This window comes from Hypanus sabinus, chromosome 13 (genome assembly GCF_030144855.1).
Source record: "Hypanus sabinus isolate sHypSab1 chromosome 13, sHypSab1.hap1, whole genome shotgun sequence".
Classification (NCBI taxonomy): Eukaryota; Metazoa; Chordata; class Chondrichthyes; order Myliobatiformes; family Dasyatidae; genus Hypanus; species Hypanus sabinus.
This window is the reverse complement of record NC_082718.1, coordinates 62,087,483-62,110,915: the sequence shown is the minus strand read 5'-3', so window position 1 is coordinate 62,110,915 and position 23,433 is coordinate 62,087,483. Positions and strand designations below refer to the sequence as shown.

The 23,433-nt window shown below is 40.6% G+C and overlaps 1 protein-coding gene across 4 annotated transcripts in view; it reads left to right on the top strand.

Moving 5' to 3' along the window:
* The first annotated feature begins 1,178 nt into the window (after positions 1-1,178).
* Positions 1,179-23,433, top strand: part of cep83 (centrosomal protein 83) — a 67,885-nt gene continuing 45,630 nt past the window's right edge. The window contains exons 1-3 of one of the 4 annotated variants that reach the window (XM_059987754.1): positions 1,179-1,373; positions 12,931-13,182; positions 18,588-18,738. In XM_059987754.1, coding sequence (XP_059843737.1) covers positions 13,037-13,182; positions 18,588-18,738 — 297 coding nt within the window. In that variant the 5' untranslated portion in view covers positions 1,179-1,373; positions 12,931-13,036. Of the gene's footprint in view, positions 1,374-12,930; positions 13,183-18,587; positions 18,739-23,433 lie in introns of those variants that run through there. The other 3 variants (XM_059987755.1, XM_059987758.1, XM_059987756.1) reach the window with 3 other exon arrangements.

The window sequence follows — 23,433 nt, the reverse complement described above, 5'->3', positions numbered from 1 at the left end:
ATGATGAACTGGGCTGTAACCATCACTTTCTCTAGCCTTTTCTGTTTCTGGGTATTCATGCTTCAATAATGCAACCAGTCAGGATATTCTCCACAATGCATGTATAGAACTTTGTCAAACATTGAGGTCGCATGCCAAATCTATATAAACTTCTAGGAACATCAAGGCGCTGTTGTGCCAACACCAAGGAACTTAACACATCCAATACATCATTCTCTGCAACTTCTGTCACCAAACACATCTTTATCTCCCCCCCGTACAACTCCTCACTTTCTGTAGGGATTGCTCCCTATATCTCCCTATCCTTTCATCCTTTCCCACTAATCTCCCTCCTGGCACTTATACCTGCAAGCAGCCAAAGTGCTACATCTGCCACTCACCTTCCCCCTCTCCTCCATTCAGGGCCACAAACAGTTTTTTCAGATGAGGCAACACTTCATCTGCCGAATCTGCTGGAGACATCTATGATACCAGTGCTCCCAATACGCCTCCTTTACATTGGCGAAACCTGTAAGTCGGGGGACTGCTTCATCAAGCACCTCTTCTCCATCCACTGAAAGTGGAACTTTCCAGCCAAACATTTTAATTCCTTTTCCAACATGACCTCCTCTTGTGCCACAATGAGGCCACCCTCAGGGTGGAGGAGCAACACCTTATATTTAATCTGATGACATGACTATCAATTGCTCTTCTGGTATAAAACAAATCCTTCCCCTCTCCTTTTCTCCTATTGCCCACCCGGGCCTCTTACCCCTTCTCACCTGCCTATCCCCTCCTCTTTCCCTTTCTTCTTTGGTCAGCTCTCCTCTCCAGTCCTTTCCTTCACCTATCATCTAGCTAGGCTCCCCCGCACCCACACACACCTTTTTATTCTGGTGTCTTCCTCCTTCCTTTCCAGACCTGAAGGGTCTTGGCTCGAAATGTCGACTGTTTGTTACTAAGGAATTTAAAGTGTCTAACCCTTTTCACTTCTGATCCCCTAATGAGGTGTCCTGAATGGGCCATGGCCCATCTAGTTAGTTCCCTACCCCCAGGGCGTAATCAGGACCCTGCGACCCCCGTTTCCGCTGCAGCCGCCCCCTCGGGCCTCCTGGCCTTTGGGCGAGTGAGGGGTCAGAGCTCGGCGCTCTCGTCTCGCATGACGTGGGCGGGAGAAAAGCCCTTGGTGGTCCACCCCTGTTGGCCGCGGTCACGGAACGGGCCCGCCCGCCCGCCCGCCGGCGTTCCGGCGTCCGCCGTTGCCCGGGGAACGGGAACCGGAAGGGGAAGAGGAGCACCGAGGGCGGCGTGGATGGGCCTTCTCCGGACAGTGGGGGAAGGTGGGACTTGCCCTCCACACAGGAGATTGGGGATCGCGGCTTCTGGAGTACGAGGTAGGGGCCCGCCCTCGCATCGCTGTGCACGGGGGTGGGTGGAATTAGCAGTAGCAATCACTATTGGGGGCTACCCCACTCACCTGAAAATGGTCTCGGTGAGCGATATCGTGTATTCTCAGACTTGCGAACTCAAGAGATAGTAGGAGCAGACCGTTTAGTCCTGACCAAAGCCTCTACTTGTGATTTTTTTTTTGTTTAATTTGTGTCTAAAAACAGACCTATATCAGGACATAAAATCTTCAGGTTATAACCATATATAAGCTTCAGGCCCCTGAATGGGCGTGAATAACTTCACTCACCTCAGCACTGAACTGATTCCACAACCTATGGGCTCACTTTCAAGACTCGTGGCTTCAGTATTTATTTATTTACCTGTGCATTTAATTATTTTTGTGTTCTTTTGCACATAGGTTGTCAGTCTTTGTGTGCACCCTTTCATTGATTCTATTGCACTTGGTTTCTACTGTTGAATGCTTGTAAGAAAATGTATCTCAGGGTAGTATATGGTGACATATATGTATCTTGGTTATACATTTATTTTGAGTTATGCTAGTGATGAACAACTGAAAAGGCAAGTGAGAGTGGTAGAGTAAAACAGCATGGAAACCGGCCCTTTGATCCAACTGGTTCCTGCAGAGCATAGTATCCTTGCTACCAGGCCCAGTTGCCACATTTTGACCCATAATCCTCCAGGTTCTTCCTCTCCAGGTACCTCTCCAAATGCTGCTTAAATGTTCCAGTTGTACTCACCTTGATCACTCCTTCTGGCAGCTTTTTCCAGGTTTCATTACCCACTGCAGGTCTCTTAACTCTCTCCTATAAGACATGGGAGCAAAATAGCCATTCTGTCCTTTGAGTCTGTTCTGCCATTCGGTCATGGTTTATTTTCTCTCTCAACCCTATTCTCCTGTCTCTTCCGCTGACCTTACTACTCAAGATCAAGAACCTATCAACCCCAGTTTTAAATATACCCGACAGCTTGGACTGCACTGCTATCTGTGGCTGTTCATGTGTCTATGTCCTCTAATTTTGGACTCTGCAACCCTGAAGAAAAGACTATCTCTGCCCACCTCTATCCATACTATCATGATTTTATAAACTTGCATGAGGTTACCCCTCACTCTCTTATACTGCCAAGTTCCAGCATGACTAACCTCTCCCTATAACACAGAACCTCAAGTCCAGACAGAATCCTCAAATCTTTTCTGCACCTTCCAGCTTGACATTGTCTTTCCTGTAACAGAGTGACTAAATGTGATCTCACGAACAACTTAAATAACTGCAACATAATGTCTCTATTCCTAAGCTCGATACCTTGACTGATAAAGGCCAGCCTTCTAAATCTTTTTCACGATCTTTCACACAGCTGCTCTCAGTGAACTGTGTGTCGGTGCTCCCACGCCTCTCTGTTTCACCATACTAGTCAGTGCCCTGCTATTCACTATATAGCTTCTACCCTGGTTTGAAAGTCCAGTATGTATTACTTCACACTTAACTAGGTTAAAATTCACTTGTCATTCCTTAGCCCATCTGAGGAATTCCATTAGAATGGACAGGCCTTCAACAGAAATTGAAGGTAAGTAAATAAAGCAAACTGTGCAGACTATCACATTAAATTAATTTGTTTACATAGATTCGATTGTAATTTTAACCTTGGCACATGACCATATAGGACAGACACATAATATTTGTGAACTTAAATAGATCTATGAGGTTGACACTATTTTTTTTAAACCTTTAATGATAAAGATCCATCACACCATAAGACATGGGAACAGAATTAGGTTATTCAGCCCATCAAGTCTGCTTTACTATTCCATCATGGCTAGTTTATTATCTCTCTCAGCCTCATTCTCTTGCCTTCTCCCTGCAACATTTCTACTCTGATTAATCAAGAACTTATCCATTTCTGCTTTAAATATACCTAATAACGTACCCACCTTAGCCGGCTGTGGCAATGAATTCCACAGATTCACTATCCTCTGGCTAACAAAATTCCTCCTCATCTCTAAATGCATGTCCCTCTATTCTGAGGCTGTGCAATCTGATCTTAGACTTTCCTACTATAGGAAACATCCTCTTCACATCCACTGTAGCTAGGCTTATCAATATCTGATAGGTTTCAATGAGATCCTTCCTTCTCATTCTTCTAAACTCTATCGAGTACAGGCCAAGAGTTATCAAATGCTCATAAGTTAGCCTTTACTTCCTGGAATCATTCTTGCAAACCTCCTTTAGACCCTCTTCAATGCTAGTATATCTTTTCTTAGATAAGAGGCCCAAACCTGCTCACAATACTCTGGGCGGTCTAACTACGCCTTAAAGCCTCAGAATTAAAGTTAACAATAGATCTGATATCAGTTGCTATTTCCAAATTTTGTTGGTTTTTAACTAATTTTCTTTACCTCACTCTTGATGGTCTGTCTTAATTTTCAGATTATGAACCCTAGTGTTACATTTTATAAATAACAAATAATTTCAATCTATCCATAATATCTGAAACATTAATCTTTCCAAGACTTATAAAATAGGCTCTTGATAATTTAACTGTTGGTGTCCAGTCACTGTTGTGTTTTACATAGATGGCACACACTTCAAGGATTGTACACTTTTCCAAGTTGTGGATTGAGAACTTCTCATAGGTCTGATCTAAGCAAAGTTCTGTATAACTGGCATAATTTCTCCATGTACTTTGGTTTACCAATTATTACTTCTCTTTAACTATTATTCAGATTAATTTATTTATCACATATACATCAAAACATACAGTGAAATGCATTGTTCGTATTTACAACCAACACGTGCTAATACATCTGTTTTGGCTTGCAAATCTTTTTCCACTTTTCATCTTTAAGAAAGTATTTTGTTCTATTTTTAGGCCCACAGGAAAAATCCAATCCCTAAAGGTTGATTAATTTACTCATTCTACAGATGTCTGTTTATAAATTAGTGCTCTAATAGTAGCAAATTAGCTTTTTATTCCAATCAGGAAATCATCTAGTGGTATTGTTAATAATTATGACTCCAACTCAGAGCCTGCCTGTTATAGTTAGCATCATCCTATCCTTCCACCTCATTCAATTTCCCAGGTAAGTCAATAATTTGTTTTCAAGTCCATGAGCTTCAGCTTTAGCTACAATTACATAATGAGTGATTTTGACCAATCCAAATCAATCACTTTGTAGGTATTCTCTTGCCACATTTTTTTTGTTGGAAAAATCTTCACTGATGAATGAGCTACCGTTAACAAATAATCTAATCACTGCTTAGTTTAGGTTTTGTCAGGACCTCTTGGCTTACAATATTAGTTCAAACCTGAACAAATAGCAGTTCCAGAGGTAAGGTAAGAGTGACTGGTCTTGAAATCAAGGCAACATTTGGTAGTGTGGTCTGCGCTGCCGTGATAAGATTGAGGTCAATAGATGTGAAAAGAGAAACATCATATCTGGCTGGAATTTTACCTTGTATAGTGGAAGGTAATTGTAGTTGAAAGTCAAACGTCCCAGCTGTAAGACATAACGCTTTGCTTTGTCCTGGTTAGTATCATACTTACGTAGAACATAGAATATAGAAACCTACAGCGCATTACAGGCCCTTCTGCCCACAATGTTGTGCTGACCATGAAACTGCCTAGAATGATCCTACCGCATAGCCCTCTATTTTTCTAAGCTCCACGCACGTATTGTATCCACCTCCACCACCATCGTGGGCAGTGCATTCCATGTGCCCACCACTCTGTGTGGAAAAACTTGCCTCTGACATCCCCTCTGTACCAACTTCCAAGCACCTTAAAACTATGCCCCCTCATGTTAGCCATTTCTGCTCTGGGGGAAAAGCCTCCGACTATCCACGTGATCAATGCCTCTCTTCACCTTATATACTTAATTACTGGAACTGCACTCATCAGGCAAGTGGGTCTATACATTCACAGCTCCGTCTTACAGATGGTGTAAAGACTCTGCGATATCATATAGTGAGTGCATACAGCCTGCCAGTCATATAGATGGTGTAAAGGCTCTGCGATATCATATAGTGAGTGCATACGACAGGATATCCTGCCTGAACTGTATTAGCACCCATAATACTTTAATGGCTGGTGTGGTTGAGTTTGGGCAATGGTGACCACTAACATGTTAATAGTGAGGCAGTGATAATTCTGTAAAATAGGAGGGTAAACTATCTTTTGTTGGAAGTGTTATTGTATGATACTTTTGTGGGTAAAATGTTATTTTCCACCCATCAGCCTTTTGACTGAATATTGTCTAGGTTGTGCTATATGCAGGCAAGCACTGCTTCATTTGCTGTAGAGTGACTTTAATATTATGAAATTACTGGCAAAACATACACACTTCTGTCTTACAGATAGAGGAAAGGTCAGTTGAAAGTGGATTCACTCAAGCTGCTTGATGAGGGCTACTCGTAACAACCCTTTTAAACCCAGTGCTGCCCCTTTGCAGATGATGGCTATTCAAACCATCTCAAAAGCAATTGAAGAAGGGTAATAAATTGTAGTTGAAAGACAATGCCTCATCTGTTCGTTCATCTAAAAAACTAAGTGTTCAGTTACTCTGTCCTTAAGTATGGTTCTGGTCATCACTGCAGGAAGGATGTGGTCACAATAGGGAGACTGCAGAAGGGATTCAAGTCAAAGCAGATTGATTATCAAAGTACATATACACTGCATGGCCACCTCATTAAGTACACCTGCTTGCTAATGTAATTATCTGATCATGTGGCAGCAAGTCAATACATAAAAGCATGCAGACATGACAAAGAAGTTCCACTGTTTTCTTCCCAAACATCAGAATAGGGAAGAAATGTGTTCTAAGTGACTTTGACTGTGAATTAATTGGATGTAACAAAACACATTGATAAAGGTAGAGCAGTGGATGTAGTGTATATGGATTTCAGTAAGCATTTGATAAGGTTCCCCATGCAAGGCTCATTCAGAAAGTAAGGAGACATGGGATGCAAGGGGATCTTCCCTTGTAGATCCAGAACTGGCTTGCCCACAGAAGGCAAAGCGTGGTTCATATTCTGCATGGAGGTTGTGTAGATCCAGAACTGGCTTGCCCACAGAAGGCAAAGCGTGGTTCATATTCTGCATGGAGGTTGGTGACCAGTGGTGTTCCGCTGGGATCTGTTCTGGGATTCCTCCTCTTTGTCATTTTTTTATAAATGACTTGGATGAGAAAGTAGAAGTGTGGGTTGGTAAGTTTGATGATACATAAGTTGGGAGTGTTGTGGTTAGTCTGGAGGATTATCAGAGGTTACAATGGGACGTTGATAGGATGCAGAACTGGGCTGGAAGTGGCAGATGGACTTCAACGCAGGCAAGTGTGAAGTTGTTCATTCTGGTAGGCCAGATTTGAAGACAGTACATAATATTAATGGTAAGACTCTTGGCAGTGTGGAGTGTCAGCAATATCTGGGGGTCTGAGTCCATAGGACACTCAAAGCTGCTGCATAGGTTGACAATGTTCTTAAGAAGGCATATGGTGTGTAGGACTTCATCAACCGTGGGACTAAGTTCAAGAGTCATGAGGTAATGTTGCAGCTGTATAAGACCTTAGTTTGACCCCAGTTTGAGTACTGTGTTCAGTTCTGGTCACCTCACTATAGGAAGGATATGGAAACCATAGAAAGGGTGCAGAGGAGGTTTGCCTGGATTGGGGAACATACCTTATGAGAACTGGTGAGTGAACTTGGCCATTTTTCCTTGGAGCAACAGAGGATGAGAGGTGACCTGATAGAGGTGTATAAGATGATGAGAGGCATTGATCATGTGGATAGTCAGAGGCTTTTTCCCAGAGCTAAAATGGCTAAAATGAGGGGGCATAGTTTTAAGGTGCTTGGAAGTAGGTATGGGGGATGTCAGAAGTAAGTTTTTCACACAGAGAGTGGTGGGTGTGTACAGTGCATTGCCAGCAACAGTGGTAGAGGCGGATACAATAGGGCCTTTTAAGGGACATGGAGCTTAGAAAAATGGAGGACTATGCAATAGGGAAATCTAGGTAGTTTCTAGAGTAGGTTACATGGTTGGCACAACATGTGGGCTGAAAGTTCTGTTAAGTGGTGTAGATTTCTATGTTACATGTTCTATGATGCCAGATTTGAGTATTTCAAAAACTGCTGATCTTCTGGGGTCTCTGTATGCACAGCAAATCAAATTTTGAAGCAGATGGGCTATTCAATTCCTGTACCTAATAAAGTGGCCATTGAGTATATGTTACCACATGCTACTCTGAGATTAATTTTTGCATGCATTTACAGGAAATTGCAATAGGATTTATGAAAAACTATACATAAAGACTGACAACCAATGTGTAAAAGAAGGCAACGTTTTTGATGCTGGGAATGAGTCATTGACTCCTTGAAAGTGAGTCTTTAGTTTGTGGGGTCAGTTCAGAGTTGAGGTGAGTGAAGTTATCCATGTTGGTTCAGGAACCTGATAGTTGTGGAGTAATAACTGTTACTGCATCTGATTGAGTGGGACCTAAGGCTCCTGCATTTTTGCCCGAAGGTGGTAGCGAAAAGTTTGTCAGAGTTTCACGTGATGACTTGAATCTTCGCAAATCTTTAAGAAAGTAGAGGCACATTTCTGCCTTCTTTGTGATGGCACTTACCAGCTGGTCCCAAGGAATTTAAACAAATTTCATGACATATCCTGGTGCTATTAAATCTGATTCTGATTCTCATTCTCAAGTTTAAGTTTAATTTTTATTCAACCATACACACAAATACAGCCAAACTGAACAGCGTTCCAGCAGGGCCAAGGTGCAAAACACAGTACCAACAGTCATACATAGCACAAGGTACATGTACACTAGCACATTTAATTACAATACCTGCAAAACATACAATCACAAAAAATATAGCCTAAAACACTGACTGTAATGGCCTGTAGATAGATGGATGGTGTATGGGATGTTGGCTTGAAGTCATGTTAAAGCAAGAGTTAAAGTTACAGATCCTCTCCGTCTCTGATCCCTTAACGAGGACTAGCTCATAGACCTCTGGTTTCTTCCTTCTATAGTCAATAGCCAGTTATTTGGTTTTGCGAACATTGGGTGAGAGATTGTTGTTGTGGCACCACTCAATCAGATTTTCTGTCTCCCTCAAGTATGCCAATTCATCATCATTCACAAGGATGTTGCCTGGAATGGAGACCTGTAATTATAAGGACACATTTGATAAGCTAAGTTTATTCTCACCAGAAGACTGTGGTGTCAACTTTGTGTAAAGATGGTGATGGTCTTGTTTTCCCAAGGCAGAGAGAGCCTAAAACTCAAAAAAACAGGTTTGTGAGGGGAACAATATCTGAGGGATACGAATTATAACAATTACTTCATCCAGTCCAGATTCAATTTGCATCTGCAGCTCATGAATGACATGAACCCGCTGATGGGGTAATGTGCCCAAATTTTTATCAAGCAATATTTTTAAAAGTTCTGAATACTAACAATTATGTTTGATTTTAATGTTATAACTTAAGCACTATTCACATTTATGTTAATTTCTGTAGTTCATAAAGCTTTTTTCATATCAATGCAATCACTGACATTATCAAACTGACTATGTTTACTTTACCTCTTTTTTTTCCCTGAATGTCAGAGCTGCACTGGAACCTTTAGGAAATACTTCTCTCCTTTAATGTGTGCATTCTTTATTATTTTCCCCAAACTTTGTTTCTTTTAAAATTTGCACCAATTTTAACCTTTAGATTTAGAAATTCTCTCAGTGCATGTTAATTGTATTGGACCAAATTTTACAAATTAATCCTTCAGTTGTTGCTTGGTTACAATGGATTTTATGTGCACCTGCAGCAAGTCTAAAAGTGCTAATGCTTTAATTACAGTTACATTTAGATCAATATCTTGTTAATTTAAAAACAGATAAACCCTGAAAAGCCCTACTGATGTCAGTAAAGTACTTTATCTTTTATTCTTTGCCACGTGCCTTTCTAAGTAATGATAAAAATGTTGAATGTAACTGAAACACATTTTCATCTGGATAGAAATAGGATAATAGGTGCAAAGTTCAGTGGACCCCGAGACATTCAGACAGGCTCTTTAAAAAAAGTGCTGATTAAATATACAATATCCCTCAACTTAATGATGTCAGGATAGGGACAAAACCTCTTCCTTGATACTTTTACTGTGCCAAAACTTAACTTAATACTTTCCCTCTCAACCCAATTTATAAGTTTGTTATCATTTCTGTGCATTGGAGGAGACTATCAGAAATATCAGGCCTTGCTGAGAGATGTGGGAATCAGTTCTTTGGTAAATATGAAATGAATTTTAAACCCATGAAAAAAGAAAACCTTCAATAAATAGTAGAGAACAGAGATTTAGAGGGAATGAGAATGTGAAAGAAATGAGTGGACGTAAAAGTAGTAATGAAGATTTAATGAGACTAAAAGCTGATAAATCCTCTGGGCCTCATTTCCTGTGTCCCAAGGAATTGCAAGAGGTACCTATGGAAATAGTGGATGCACTAGCTGTCATCTTCCAATTTTCTGTAGATTCGAGAAGATAGAAAATGTAACCTTATTATTTAAGAGAGAATGGTGAAAGAAAACGGAAAACCACTTATCAGCTGGTCTGAAATCAGTAGGAGGATAAGAGCTAGTAGCTTGTTTATCAGACCCTTTTCCATTGATCTGATCAAAAATACTGTTAAGTGCTATGTATGTATGTATATGTGTGTATCTATTTCAAAGGAGGTCTCTAAATGCATTTATTCTAATGGCAAACCTCTTTTGAATGACAAATTTAATAAAACTTTTTGTTGTAGTGAAGGTTTTTTAATGCTCACAATCTCTGGGTGAGTGATAGTTATTTGTAACTCTTTATTAATTTTCTTAATTCTAACATTTAAAGTTTGTTTTCTAACTTCCTCTTTACAATTCATTTACATATTTTCTCTTGCACATGGAAAGTTGTTAGTTTCACTATCTTAGATGTTAGGCATGGCCACAAGTGAATTTACAGAAAGGCAATGCCACTCAGTGGTTTTTAGGTTTAGAAAGCCTCTCCTCATTCACTGGTTCATTGCAATGCCCTAGTCAAAGCTACGTCATCTACATTGGAAACATTAATAGTAGAGCATCTGAATATGCCACTTGTTAACAAGATTTAGGGTAGATTTCTAAGAGGTTTTAAAGGTTAGTATGACCTGTGCATTATGTCTTCCTGGGACGTGGATCTTTGATTGACATCAGCTCCCCAGTGTGTGACCCAAAATGATATCTACTTATATTGCCACAATTAGAAGTTTAAAAAGTTCGAAGTTAACTTATTATTAAAATATATATGTCACCATATACAATCCTGAGATTCATTTTCTTGTGGACATGCTCAATAAATAAATAGAATAATAACCATAACAGAATCAATGAAACACCACCCAACTAGGGCATTCTGCCTTTGTGCAGAAGACAACAAACTGTGCAAATAGAAAAAGAAAAAAATAATAGTGAATAAATAAGCAATAAACATTGAAAACATGAGATGAAGATTCCTTGAAAATGAGCCCGTTGGACCTGGGAACATTTCAGTGATGGGGTAAGTGAAGTTAGCCCCTTTGGTTCAAAAGCCTGATAGTTAATGGGTAGTAACTTTTCCTGAACCTGGTAGTATGAGTCTTGAGGCTCCTGTACTTTGTTCCTGATGGCAGTAGTGAGAAGAGATCATGTTTTAGGTGGTGAGGATCTATAATGATGGATGGTGCTGCAACATTTCATATAGATGTATTCAATGGTTGAAAGGGCTTTAGCCATGATGGGCTGGGCCATAGGATTCTTTTTGTAGGATTTTATATTCAAGAGCATTGATATTTCCAGACCAGGCTGTGATACTCAACACTACTCATCTATAGAAGCTGTCAGAGTTTCAGATGTCACGCCAAATCTTTGCAACCCCTTAAGGAAGTAGAGGCACTGCTATGCTCTCTTTGTAATTGCACTTCCGTGTTGAGCCCAGTATGGTTTCTCCAAAATGATAGCATTGAGGAATATAAAGTTGCTAACCCTCTCACCTCTAATGAGGACTGGCTCATGGACCTCCAGTTTTCTTCTGAAGTCAATGATCAGCTCCTTGGTCTTGATGACATTGAGTAAGAGGTTGTTGTTATGGTACCACCCAGCCAGATTTTCAGTCTCCACCTATTTGCTGATTCATCATCACCTTTGATTCAGTTTATGACACTGATGTCATCAACAACCTTTAATATGGCAGAAAAGTATGAGTTGGATTTTGACCTTGAAGAGCAGCACACTGAAGTCTCTTGTCGCAATTACCTGATATTCTTCTATGCACACTTTTAAAAGGGTGAAACTCTAGTTGTCTCAAATGGCGTCGGTGACCAGTGGCGACGTCCTGCAGACAGCTCATGAAACTACTTTTAAATATGCTTCTTCTGAGCTGTGATCAATTGCATTCTGTAATTTCCATTTTGATTATGTATTTTTGGGCCAACTGAGTGATCTGGAGCTTTTGCTAACTGTGGGGGAATTCGATGAGGTTAAGAGCAGAGTGTGTAACTATCATTTCCTAATGGCGGATCGGGGACCCACGGTTGTCTCCATTACATTACACTGCTTAAAATGTCGAGCAAGATTGAAATCGACGGGGATGAGAGCAGAAGGTCAGAGGGCGTTCAGCACTGACAGGCTGCTATTGACCAATCTCCCTCTCACTGCCGGGGGATGGGCAGAGTCTTGGGTTCAAACGCCTTGGTTGTACGGCTCATGTCTGTGGGACTGTTTTTGGAGGTCCTGAGTTTGATGTTCAATGTCCTCAGTGCTGTATACTCTCCGTGGACTCACTTTTGGAGGACTCTTTGGTTTATCTTCATGCATTTCTGGTGACTAGCTATTTGCACAATTTGATAGAGGTGCTTCAGCAGTAATCTGGATTGCTAACTGGTACAGTCAATGACACGGTGCTAAACAGAACTGGCTCAGTGGCCGTCCTTCCAGGACACTTCCTGGAGACGCTATGGTTTGGGTGTTAATTGCTCACCTTTTTGCTCAGCGCAATTTTTTTTGGCGTGTTGGGTGCTTGATGTTTTCTTTTAACAATTTCCATGGTATTTCGTGGCTGCCTATGGAAGGAGGAATCTCAGGTCTATGTACTGTATAGGTATTTTGGTAATAAATGTACTTTGAACCTTTTAATAGGAGCTCTTGGTTATTTCCCAGCCTGCTGATGTTTTATTCTGTCGCAAGTCCAGCAGGAAACAAACATGTGAGGCTACTGTACCTGCAAAACTCTGCTCAGATCTTGCTCCATTCCTACAAAATCCATCTGAGTTGCAAATTAAAATCAGACCAGAGATCATATCTAGGTCTGTTGGGATGTATGGGGAAAGTACCATATTTTGCATTTCCCTTATTTAGAGTTAGCTGACATTTTACCTTTAAAGATTACTTTGATCTTAAATTAGTGTAAAAAGGTTATTTTATTCATGTGTTATTTGAAACAAATTGGAGAGGTCAATAGAGAACTTGTGAAGTTCGGATACTTGTGACTTATTTCTTTTTGTGCAGTTTATTTCAGGAGTGAAGCTTCCATCCACTTGTCAAGTGCTCTTCAGGAGAGAGTTTCTTGTAACCTAATTTTCTAGCATTAACATCTATACAGCTGCGCTCTGCAATGGAAGATCTTGCCAAACAGTCATCTGAACTGGATGTAGATCTATGTAGCACTAAAATGGAGCTGCAAAAAATGTTAATTGATGAGAGAATGAGATGTGAACATCACAAAAGCAACTATCAAATCTTGAAGGCTGAACACACAAGGTATTGGCAGTAGTTGCATGTGCTTGAAAACCATACAAAACTGAAATGCAGTGAATTCTTGCAGAGGTGCACAGAGAAGATAAAGTTTAGCATAAGAGTTTCAGTTCCCCCCCCCACTTACACCAAGGTGGTTCAGGCCTTGTGGAAGAATTTCTTCCAATGTGTCAGAAGTTAAGCTGTCACCTGAAAACAAAATCATGTTATAAAAAAGAAAGCTATAGAATTTCAACCACTTTATAAACTGAAACATCCAACAAAGCACAGTTTCCATTTCTTGTGCTCCATGTTTTAACACATCATAATCCAAAGAATCACTTACCCCTACCACTGTCACTGCTGGTTCCCATTGCAGCCCCTCTGGTGCAAAATTAGAGGTAGGTGTGCATAGGAGCCTAGGTGACTACAGAATAAATGTAGTCCCAAATCATTCACCAAGGGCCTGTATCGATGTTGATTGGGAACATCCTGACTAAATAGGAATGGAAGTTCAATAATGTTTTGTAATAACTGAATGCAAAAGTTTAATCACGGGAAAACCTTGAGAAAAATTAATTACCAATTGAAATATTCCTACAATTCATTGGTCAACTGAACAAAAATGTGTAAAACTGCTTTTGCTGAAATGTTCTCTGGCAGATAAGAAAACATGCATAATGACAATTTTACTATTCCAGCTTAACCATTTCTGTTGATAAAAATGTTCACATTAATGACTGAGCTACCTAAATCGCCTAGTCTAATCTCTCTTGTTAGATCACTGGGTGCATTTTGAGGGCTCTGGGTTAATTAATATTATGTGCTATTGTGCAGCCTTTCTGGGACAATGCTGTACTCGTATCACCCTCTTGAGTAATGATAAAACACCCAGTAAACTGAACCCCAGTCCTGGTGTTGCTGTCAGACTCTCATCAGTTTTCCACCAAAACCTTGTCATCCCCCCACTCCCCACCCCTCTGCTCCATTGTCAGCCCTCAGCCCTGCTGCTTCTATCGTGCCTTTCCCCCTTTCAGTGCAGCTCCTCTGTCCCGATGTTGGACATGCTGCTCACTCACACCGGAGTGCATAAATACTACACCTCTAAATCCACAATCCCCCAGTTTGTATCTCATACATGTGTACTTTGTTGGCAAGTAATTATGGAACTTTTAGCTAAATGTGATTATTGGAATGTGTTGCACATAATATGATTTACCATAATATTTTCACCTTTGCCTGGAAGAGTCTGAATTGCTTAAGAAGAACAAGTATGGGCAACCTGCAAGACTTGCTAGTTATGCGTGTTGGCTGTGATTAAAGAATTTGGAAGCATTTGCAGGAGAACTTGACCAACATTGCACACATCATGGAAATTGTTAGAATAATTAGTTCTTATCCCCATAGTATGTCTGGCTCTCTACATATTCCTGGCCTCCGATTCCCTATTTTTCTACAAGCTCCTCATCTCTAATCCCTACTTCTACCCCAACTTCCCCACCAACATCAGTATGCCTGTTTCCAATCTTATTCACTCCTATCCACTGCTGATACGGGTCGGACCATGTTTCTGATTGGAACTCATCTCCACCTAATTCAACATGAAGCAGTGTGCATTCCTGATCGTATCAGAGCACAACCCCACCAAATGCTGGCTCCAAAATCGCCCAGACTGAGCCTGTGGCTTACTTCTTGGGTCTGGCTTTGCAAGAGGGATTAAAAAAACAACGTATTTTCATCTATGAAAAATGGTGCAAGGGGGAGGGATTCAAATTTCTGGGGCATTGGAACCAGTTCTGGGGGAGGTGGGTCCGGTACAAACAGGACGGTCTGCACCTGGGCTGGACTGGAACCAATGTCCTAGGGGGAGCATTTGCTACTGCTGTTCAGGAGGATTTAAACTAATGTGGCAGGGGGATGGGAACAAGTGCAGAGAGACAGGGGTGTAAAATGAGGGTAGAAGAAAAAAAGTAGTAAGGTGAAAAGTAAAAGTGGCAGGCAGGCAAATCCAGGGCAAAAATCAAAAAGGAGCACTTTTCAACATAATTGTATAAGGGCTAAGAGTGTTGTAAAAACAAGTTTGAAGGCTTTGTGTGTCAATGCAAGGAACATTCGTAACAAGGTGGATGAATTGAATGTGCAGATAGTTATTAATGAATATGATATAGTTGGGATCACAGAGACATGGCTCCAGGGTGACCAAGGATGGGAGCTCAACATCCAGGGATATTCAATATTCAGGAGGGATAGACTGGAAAGAAAAGGAGGTGGGGTTGTGTTGCTGGTTAGAGAGGAGATTAATGCAATGGAAAGGAAGTACATTAGCCTGGAGGATGTAGAATCGATATGGGTAGAGCTGCATAACACTAAAGGGCAGAAAACGCTGGTGGGAGTTGTGTACAGGCCACCTAACAGTAGTAGTGAAGTTGGGGATGGCATTAAACAGGAAATTAGAAATGCGTGCAATAAAGGAACAGTAGTTATAATGGGTGACTTCAATCTACATATAGATTGGGTGAACCAAATTGGTAAGAGTGCTGAGGAAGAGGATTTCTTGGACTGTATGCAGGATGGTTTTCTGAACCAACATGTCGAGGTACCAACTAGAGAGCAGGCCATTCTAGATTGAGTATTGAGCAATGAGGAAGGGTTAGTTAGCAATCATGTCGTGCGAGGCCCCTTGGGTAAGAGTGACCATAATATGTTGGAATTCTTCATTAAGATGGAGAGTGACATTGTTAATTCAGAAACAAAGGTTCTGAACTTAAAGAAGGGTAATTTTGAAGGTATGAGACATGAATTAGCTAAGATAGACTGGCAAATGGTACTTGAAGGGTTGACGGTGGATATGCAATGGCAAGCATTTAAAGATCACATGGATGAACTGCAACAATTGTTCATCCCAGTTTGGCAAAAGAATAAACCAGGGAAGGTAGTGCACTCATGGCTGACAAGGGAAATGAGGGATAGTATCAATTCCAAAGAAGAAACATACAAATTAGCCAGAAAAAGTGGCACACTTGAGGACTGGGAGAAATTCAGAGTCCAGCAGAAGAGGGGCTTAATTAGAAAGAGAAATCAGATTATGAGAAAGCTGGCAGGGAACATAAAAACTGACTGTAAAAGCTTTTATAGATATATGAAAAGAAAAAAGATTGGTTAAGACAAATGTAGGTCCCTTATAGTCAGAAACAGGTGAATTGATCATGGGGAACAAGGACATGGCAGACCAATTGAATAACTACTTTGGATCTGTCTTCACTAAGGAGAACATAAATAATCTTCCGGAAATAGTAGGGGACCAAGGATCTAGTGAGATGGAGGAACTGAAGGAAATAAATGTTAGTAGGAAAGTGGTGTTAGGTAAATTGAAGGGATTAAAGGCAGATAAATCCCCAGGGCCAGATGGTCTGCATCCCAGAGTGCTTAAGGAAGTAGCCCAAGAAATAGTGGATGCATTAGTGATAATTTTTCAAAACTCCTTAGATTCTGGATTAGTTCCTGAGGATTGGAGGGTGGCTAATGTAACCCCACTTTTTAAAAAAGGAGGGAGAGAGAAACCGGGGAATTATAGACCGGTTAGCCTGACATCGATAGTGGGGAAAATGGTAGAGTCGGTTATCAAAGATGTGATAACAGCACATTTGGAAAGAGGTGAAATCATCGGACAAAGTCAGCATGGACTTGTGAAAGGAAAATCATGTCTGACGAATCTTATAGAATTTTTTGAAGATGTAACTAGTAGAGTGGATAGGGGAGAACCAGTGGATGTGGTATATTTGGATTTTCAAAAGGCTTTTGACAAGGTCCCACACAGGAGATTAGTGTGCAAACTTAAAGCACATGGTATTGGGGGTATGGTATTGATGTGGATAGAGAATTGGTTGGCAAACAGGAAACAAAAAATGGGAATAAACGGGACCTTTTCAGAATGACAGGCAGTGACTAGTGGGGTACCGCAAGGCTCAGTGCTGGTACCCCAGTTGTTTACAATATATATTAATGATTTAGACGAGAGAATTAAATGCCGCATCTCCAAGTTTGCAGATGACACGAAGCTGGGCAGCAGTGTTAGCTGTGAGGAGGATGCTAAGAGGATGCAGGGTGACTTGGATAGGTTAGGTGAGTGGGCAAATTCATGACAGGTGCAATTTAATGTGGATAAATGTGAGGTTATGTGAGGTTATTTGGTTGCAAGAACAGGAAAACAGATTATTATCTGAATGGTAGCTGATTAGGAAAAGGGGAGGTGCAATGAGACGTGGGTGTCATTGTACACCAGTCATTGAAGTTGGGCATGCAGGTACAGCAGGCGGTGAAAAAGGCAACTGGTATGTTGGCATTCATAGTAAGAGTATTCGAGTACAGGAGCAGGGAGGTTCTACTGCAGTTGTACAAGGCCTTGGTGAGACCGCACCTGGAATATTGTGTGCAGTTTTGGTCCCTTAATCTGAGGAAAGACATTCTTGCCATAGAGGGAGTACAAAGAAGGTTTACCAGATTGATTCCTGGGATGGCAGGACTTTCATATGAAGAAGGACTAGATTGACTAGGCTTATACTCGCTGGAATTTAGAAGATTGAGGAGGGATCTTATTGAAACGTATAAAATTCTAAAGGGATTGGACAGGCTAAATTGCAGGAAGATCGTTTCTGATGTTGGGGAAGTCCAGAACGAGGGGTCACAGTTTAAGGATAAAGGGGAAGCCTTTTAGGACCGAGACGAGGAAAAACTTCTTCACACAGAGAGTGGTGAATCTGTGGAATTCTCTGCCACAGGAAACAGTTGAGGCCTGTTCATTGGCTATATTTAAGAGGGAGTTAGATATGGCCCTTGTGGCTAAAGGGATCGGGGGTATGGTGAGATAGCAGGTGCAGGGTTCTGAATTGGATGATCAGCCATGATCATACTGAATGGTGGTGCAGGCTCGAAGGGCTGAATGGCCTATTCCTGCACCTATTTTCTATGTTTCTATGAGACATGGGTCATAACTGAAACTGGGCACAGAGGGCCATTGAGCTAAATGTGATAATTGGCTTACTGCACTGGAATTTCCAAGCAAATAGTTTTAAATTACTCCTGGATGCAGAGCACTGCTATGTATTTTTATGGATTGTACTCAAACAATAAGGCATAACAGGAAAATCAAATGATCTTAGACAGTGACTGGCTGGACTAGTATGATATAGTTCTAGACACCGTGTAATGGCAAGAGTGACTAGATGTAGGAAGCAGTGCACAAATATAGTTCAATTGCCTAGATGAAAAGGGTGAGGAAATTTGGACATGCTTATAATATTAGACAAAGAATACCTTCAGGTCAAAAAACATGTCCTTTGTAATGAGTGTACAGAGGAATATTATTACAGAACTGTGACTTTTGTATGTGGATTTGCAAGACTCATGTAAAAACTGGTTTGCTACTGCTGCAGGTTGCAGAATGAATATACAAAAGCCCAGAATGAGCTAAGACGAATGGAGACGGACAAACAAACCACTCATGAGAAATTTCAACTACTTCTTGCTGAACTTCGTGGGGAATTATTAGATAAAACGAGAGAACATGAGGAACTGAAAATGCAGGTGACGTTGTAGTTCTCATTAAATAAAATTCTAATCAACAATCTAAAAATTTAAGATTGCAAAAGATCCCAAGGTGTTTTAAGAGAACGTACTTAGACATAAATTGATGTCCAAACATGTTAGGAGGTATAGAGCAAATTATCAAAAATTAGTACAGGGAGATGAATTTAATGGATTGTCTTAAGGGATGAAAGAGATTCATGACCCTGATTCTAGACTCCACAGCCAAGGGAAATGTCAAGGAAGTGGGTTTTAATAGCTAGCAAGTTAAGGAAGGTCAGAGTGGACACTTAGGAAATGGAAAGAGGCAGTCTCAGTGAAGTTATAGATGTGTTATCTGAAGCCCATGATAAAGTGATAATTAACATCAAAAGTTGTGAATGATATGTTTTAAACAGTTGTCTGGTGAGTGGTGTGGTCTGAAACCTGATTGATTTAAGAAGAGTTTTCAGTTAGATGAGCATGAATATGGGAACCTGCACTTGCCGCTGCCCCTAGCACACACCTGGGTGTACTGGTTGGTAATTCAAATAATGCATTTCATGGTATGTTTTGATGTACATGTGATTAAAAAAAAATCTGAATTTAAAATAAAATTGAACTAAATTTTACAAATCAACTATTACTAAATCTTCATTACTAGATGCTTGTGAAAACTGTGCATACAAGAAATTAAGTTATGCATTTATATCATGAGATAAGCCAGTGTGTCACAAGAAATACAATATCATTAGCAGCTTTTTCCTTGTTTTGCACAGTCACTAGAAAATAACCTGTCAGGAAGCTCAGGGTCAACCAGGTAGCAGTGAACCTGTTGCATTAGATGCTTCTGAGACCTGAATTACTTAGAGCAAGTAACTCAAAGATCTGGAAAAATACCACCAGCGCTGTGTCCACAAAATCCTACAAATTTATCAATATGATTTGCGAAGCTGTGTTAACATCCTCTCCAGGACCAGCAGTCAAAGCATCAAGACTCCAGCTGTTCTCAGTTGGACAATTTGAACCAACGACGGAGTGATCTGGGGCAGAGTGGTAGGGCTTCGGCAGTAATGAGTTGAGGTGAGGTAAGTTACCTATGAGGAATAGAAACAGAAAGTATGTGTGTGAGGCCGGTGTTCTGTACTGAGTGTCAGATGTGGGATGTCTGGGAGACTCCCAGGCGGCCACATCTATGCCAGGTGTGTCGAGCTGCAGCTCCTTAGGGACCATGTTAGGGAACTGGAGAGGTGGCTCGACAACTTTCATCTGGTCAGGGAAAATGATAGAGAGGTGATATAGAGGAGCTATAGGCAAGTAGTCACACCTGGGCCTCGGGAGACAGATAAGTAGGTAACAGTCAGGAGAGGGAAGGGCCAGATACCAGATACCAGATTCTCAGATACCAGAGAATACTGCTGTGGCTGTCCCCCTTAACAATAAGTACTGTTTGAGTACTGTTGGGGGGGGGAAGGGGGACCTACTTGGAGTAAGCAACAGTGGCCGTGTCTGGCACAGAGTCTGGCACTGTGGCTCAGAAGGGTAGGGAAAGGAAGAGGATGGCAGCAGTGATAGAGGACTCCATAGTTAGGGGGCAGACAGGCGATTCTGTGGACGCAGGAAAGAAACAGATGGTAGTTTGACTCCCAGGTGCCAGGGTCCAGGATGTTTCTGATCGCGTCCACGATATCCTGAAGTGGGAAGGTGAATAACCAGAGATCATGGTACATATTGGTATCAATGACATAACTAGGAAAAGGGAGGAGGTCCTGAAAGGGTGTTAGGAAGGAAGTTGAGAAGCAGAAACTCAAAGGTAGTCATCTCGGGATTACTGCCTGTGCCACGTGACAGTGAGTACAGGAATAGAGTGAGGTGGAGGATAAATGCGTGGCTGAGGGATTGGAGCAGGGGAGGTAGGGATTCAGATTTCTGGATCATTGGGACCTCTTCTGGGGCAAGTGTGACCTATACAAAAAGGACAGGTTACACTTGAATCCGAGGGGGACCAACATCCTGGCGGGGAGGTTTGCTGAGGTCTATTGGGGAGAGTTTAAACTAGAATCGCTGAGGGTGGGAACTGAACTGAAGAGATGGAGGAAGTTGGCTCACAAATAGAGAAAGTTTGGAAACAGTGTGAGAGGGAGGATAGGCAGCTGATAGAGAAGGGATGATTTGAGGTGTCTATTTTGACGCAAGAAGCATCATGAACAAAGCGGATGAGCTTAGAGTGTGGATCAGTACTTGGAGTTATGATGTGATGACCATTACGGAGACTTGGATGGCTCAGGGGCAGGAATGGTTACTTCGAGTTCCAGGCTTTAGATGTTTCAGAAAGGACAGGGAGGGAGTCAAAAGAGGTGGGGGTGTGACACTGCTGATCAGAGATAGTGTTACAGCTGCAGAAAAAGAGGAAGTCATGGAGAGATTGTCTACTGAGTCTCTGTGGTTTGAAGTTAGAAATAGGAAGGGGTCAATAACGCTACTGGGTGTTTTTTTATAGACCACCCAATACTAACAGGGACATCGAGGAGCAGATAGGGAGACAGATTCTGGAAAGATGTAATAATAACAGGGTTGTTGTGGTGGCAGATTTTAATTTCCCAAATATTGAGTGACATTTCCCTAGAGCAGGGGGTTTAGATGCGGTGGAGTTTGTTGGGTGTATTCAGGAAGGTTTCCTGACACAATATGTAGATAAGCCTGCAAGAGGAGAGGCTGTACTTGATCTGGTATTGAGAAATGAACATGGTCAGGTGTCAGGACTCTCATTGGGAGAGCATTTTGGAGATAGTAATCACAATTCTATCTCCTTTAACATAACATTGGAGAGGGATAGGAACAGACAAGTTAGGAAGTGTTTAATTGGAGTTAGGGGAGATAGGAACCTATCAGGCAGGAACTTGGAAGCATAAATTGGGGAACAGTTTCTCGGGGAACTGTACGGCAGGAATGTGGCAAATGTTCAGGGGATATTTGAGTGGTGTTCTGAATAGGTCCGTTCCAATGAGACAGTGAAAGGGTGGTAGGATACAGGGACTGGTGTACAAAGGCTGTTGAAAATCTAGTCAAGAAGGAATGAAAAGCTTATGAAAGGTTTATAGTGCTAGGTAATGATAGAGATCAAGAAGATAATCGGGAAGGAGCTTAAGAATGAAATTAGGAGAGTCAGAAGGGGCCATGAGAAGGCCTTGGTGGACAGGATTAAGGAAAACCCCTCAGGCATTCTACAGATATGTGAAGAGCAAGAGTATAAGACATGAGAGAATATGACCAGTCAAGTGTGACAGTGGAAAAATGTGTATGGAACCAGAGGAGATAGCAGAGGTACTTAATGGCGAATAATATTCGTAACCTAACGTATTGGAAATTAGATTTGGACTCATCATTGTGTCCACAGTGGGTAAATTTGGAATGCAATGAGGTAAAGGGATATTCTCTATTCTCTGTTCTTGGTTCTTTTCTTCCTGCTGATTTAGTTAAATTCAATAAACAGATATCTAATCCTGTTATCAAACATACATTACGAATTTGGTTTCAATTTCGTAAATTTTTTACTCTGAAAAACTTTGTTCTTGATAGCCCTATTTTATTTAATTTTTTTTTTCAAACCTTCCTTGACAAATCAAGCTTTTAGCATATGGAAAAGGAAAGGTATAAAATGTTTTCGTGATCTTTTTTTTGAAGGTACTTTGATGTCTTTTGACCAACTTTCCAATAAATTTAAATTACCTAAATCTAATTTTTTCAGATATTTACAAATCAGAAATTTTTTACATAAAGTTTTACCATCTTTTCCCAATTCAACTTCAACGGATTTCTCAGATTTGATTTTTACCTTAAATCCTTGTCAGAAGGGATTAGTAGCTTTTATTTATAATATGATTATGAAGATACAACCAGAGATATCTGATAGAATTAAACAACAATGGGAAAAAGAACTTCGATACAATATATCAACAGATAAATGGGAAAAAATTTTACAAATGGTTAATTCTTCTTCTATATGTGCTAAACATGCTTTAATACAATTTAAAATTGTACATAGAGCTTATATGTCTAAAGATAAGCTTGCACGATTCTATTCTCATATTAACCCTCAATGTGACAGATGTCATTCAGAAGTGGCTTCATTGACCCACATGTTTTGGTCATGTCCCACTTTACATAACTATTGGAAGGACATATTTGTTACCATTTCCTCAATTTGGAACATCGATTTACAACCTCATTTTATTACTACAATTTTTGGTATACCAAATGAGGATGGTAATCAGTTTTCTTCTTCAATCAGACGAATGATTGCTTTTGTAACATTAATGGCCAGAAGGTCTATATTACAAAATTGGAAAGAAGTAAATCCTCCTACCACATCTCAATGGCTTTTTCAAACTATTTCTTATCTGAGTTTGGAAAAAATTAGAAGCACTATTTTTGACTCATCAATTAAATTTGAAGAAACTTGGGGACCGTTCATTCGACATTTTCATATGAATTAATTTGGCCTTTTCCAGACCTTCTCTCTGCTTATTCTTGTTCAGGTATGGAGTTCTGGAGTTCTTTGACACTATCATATACTTATAAACTGTTATTATTGCCCATGTTAGTTTAGTTTAGTGTTTTTTTTCATATATATTCTCTTTTATATATTTTCAAATTTTTTTTTCTTTTTCTTTTGACGATTATTTTTGAGTTTTTTCATATATAATTATATAGACT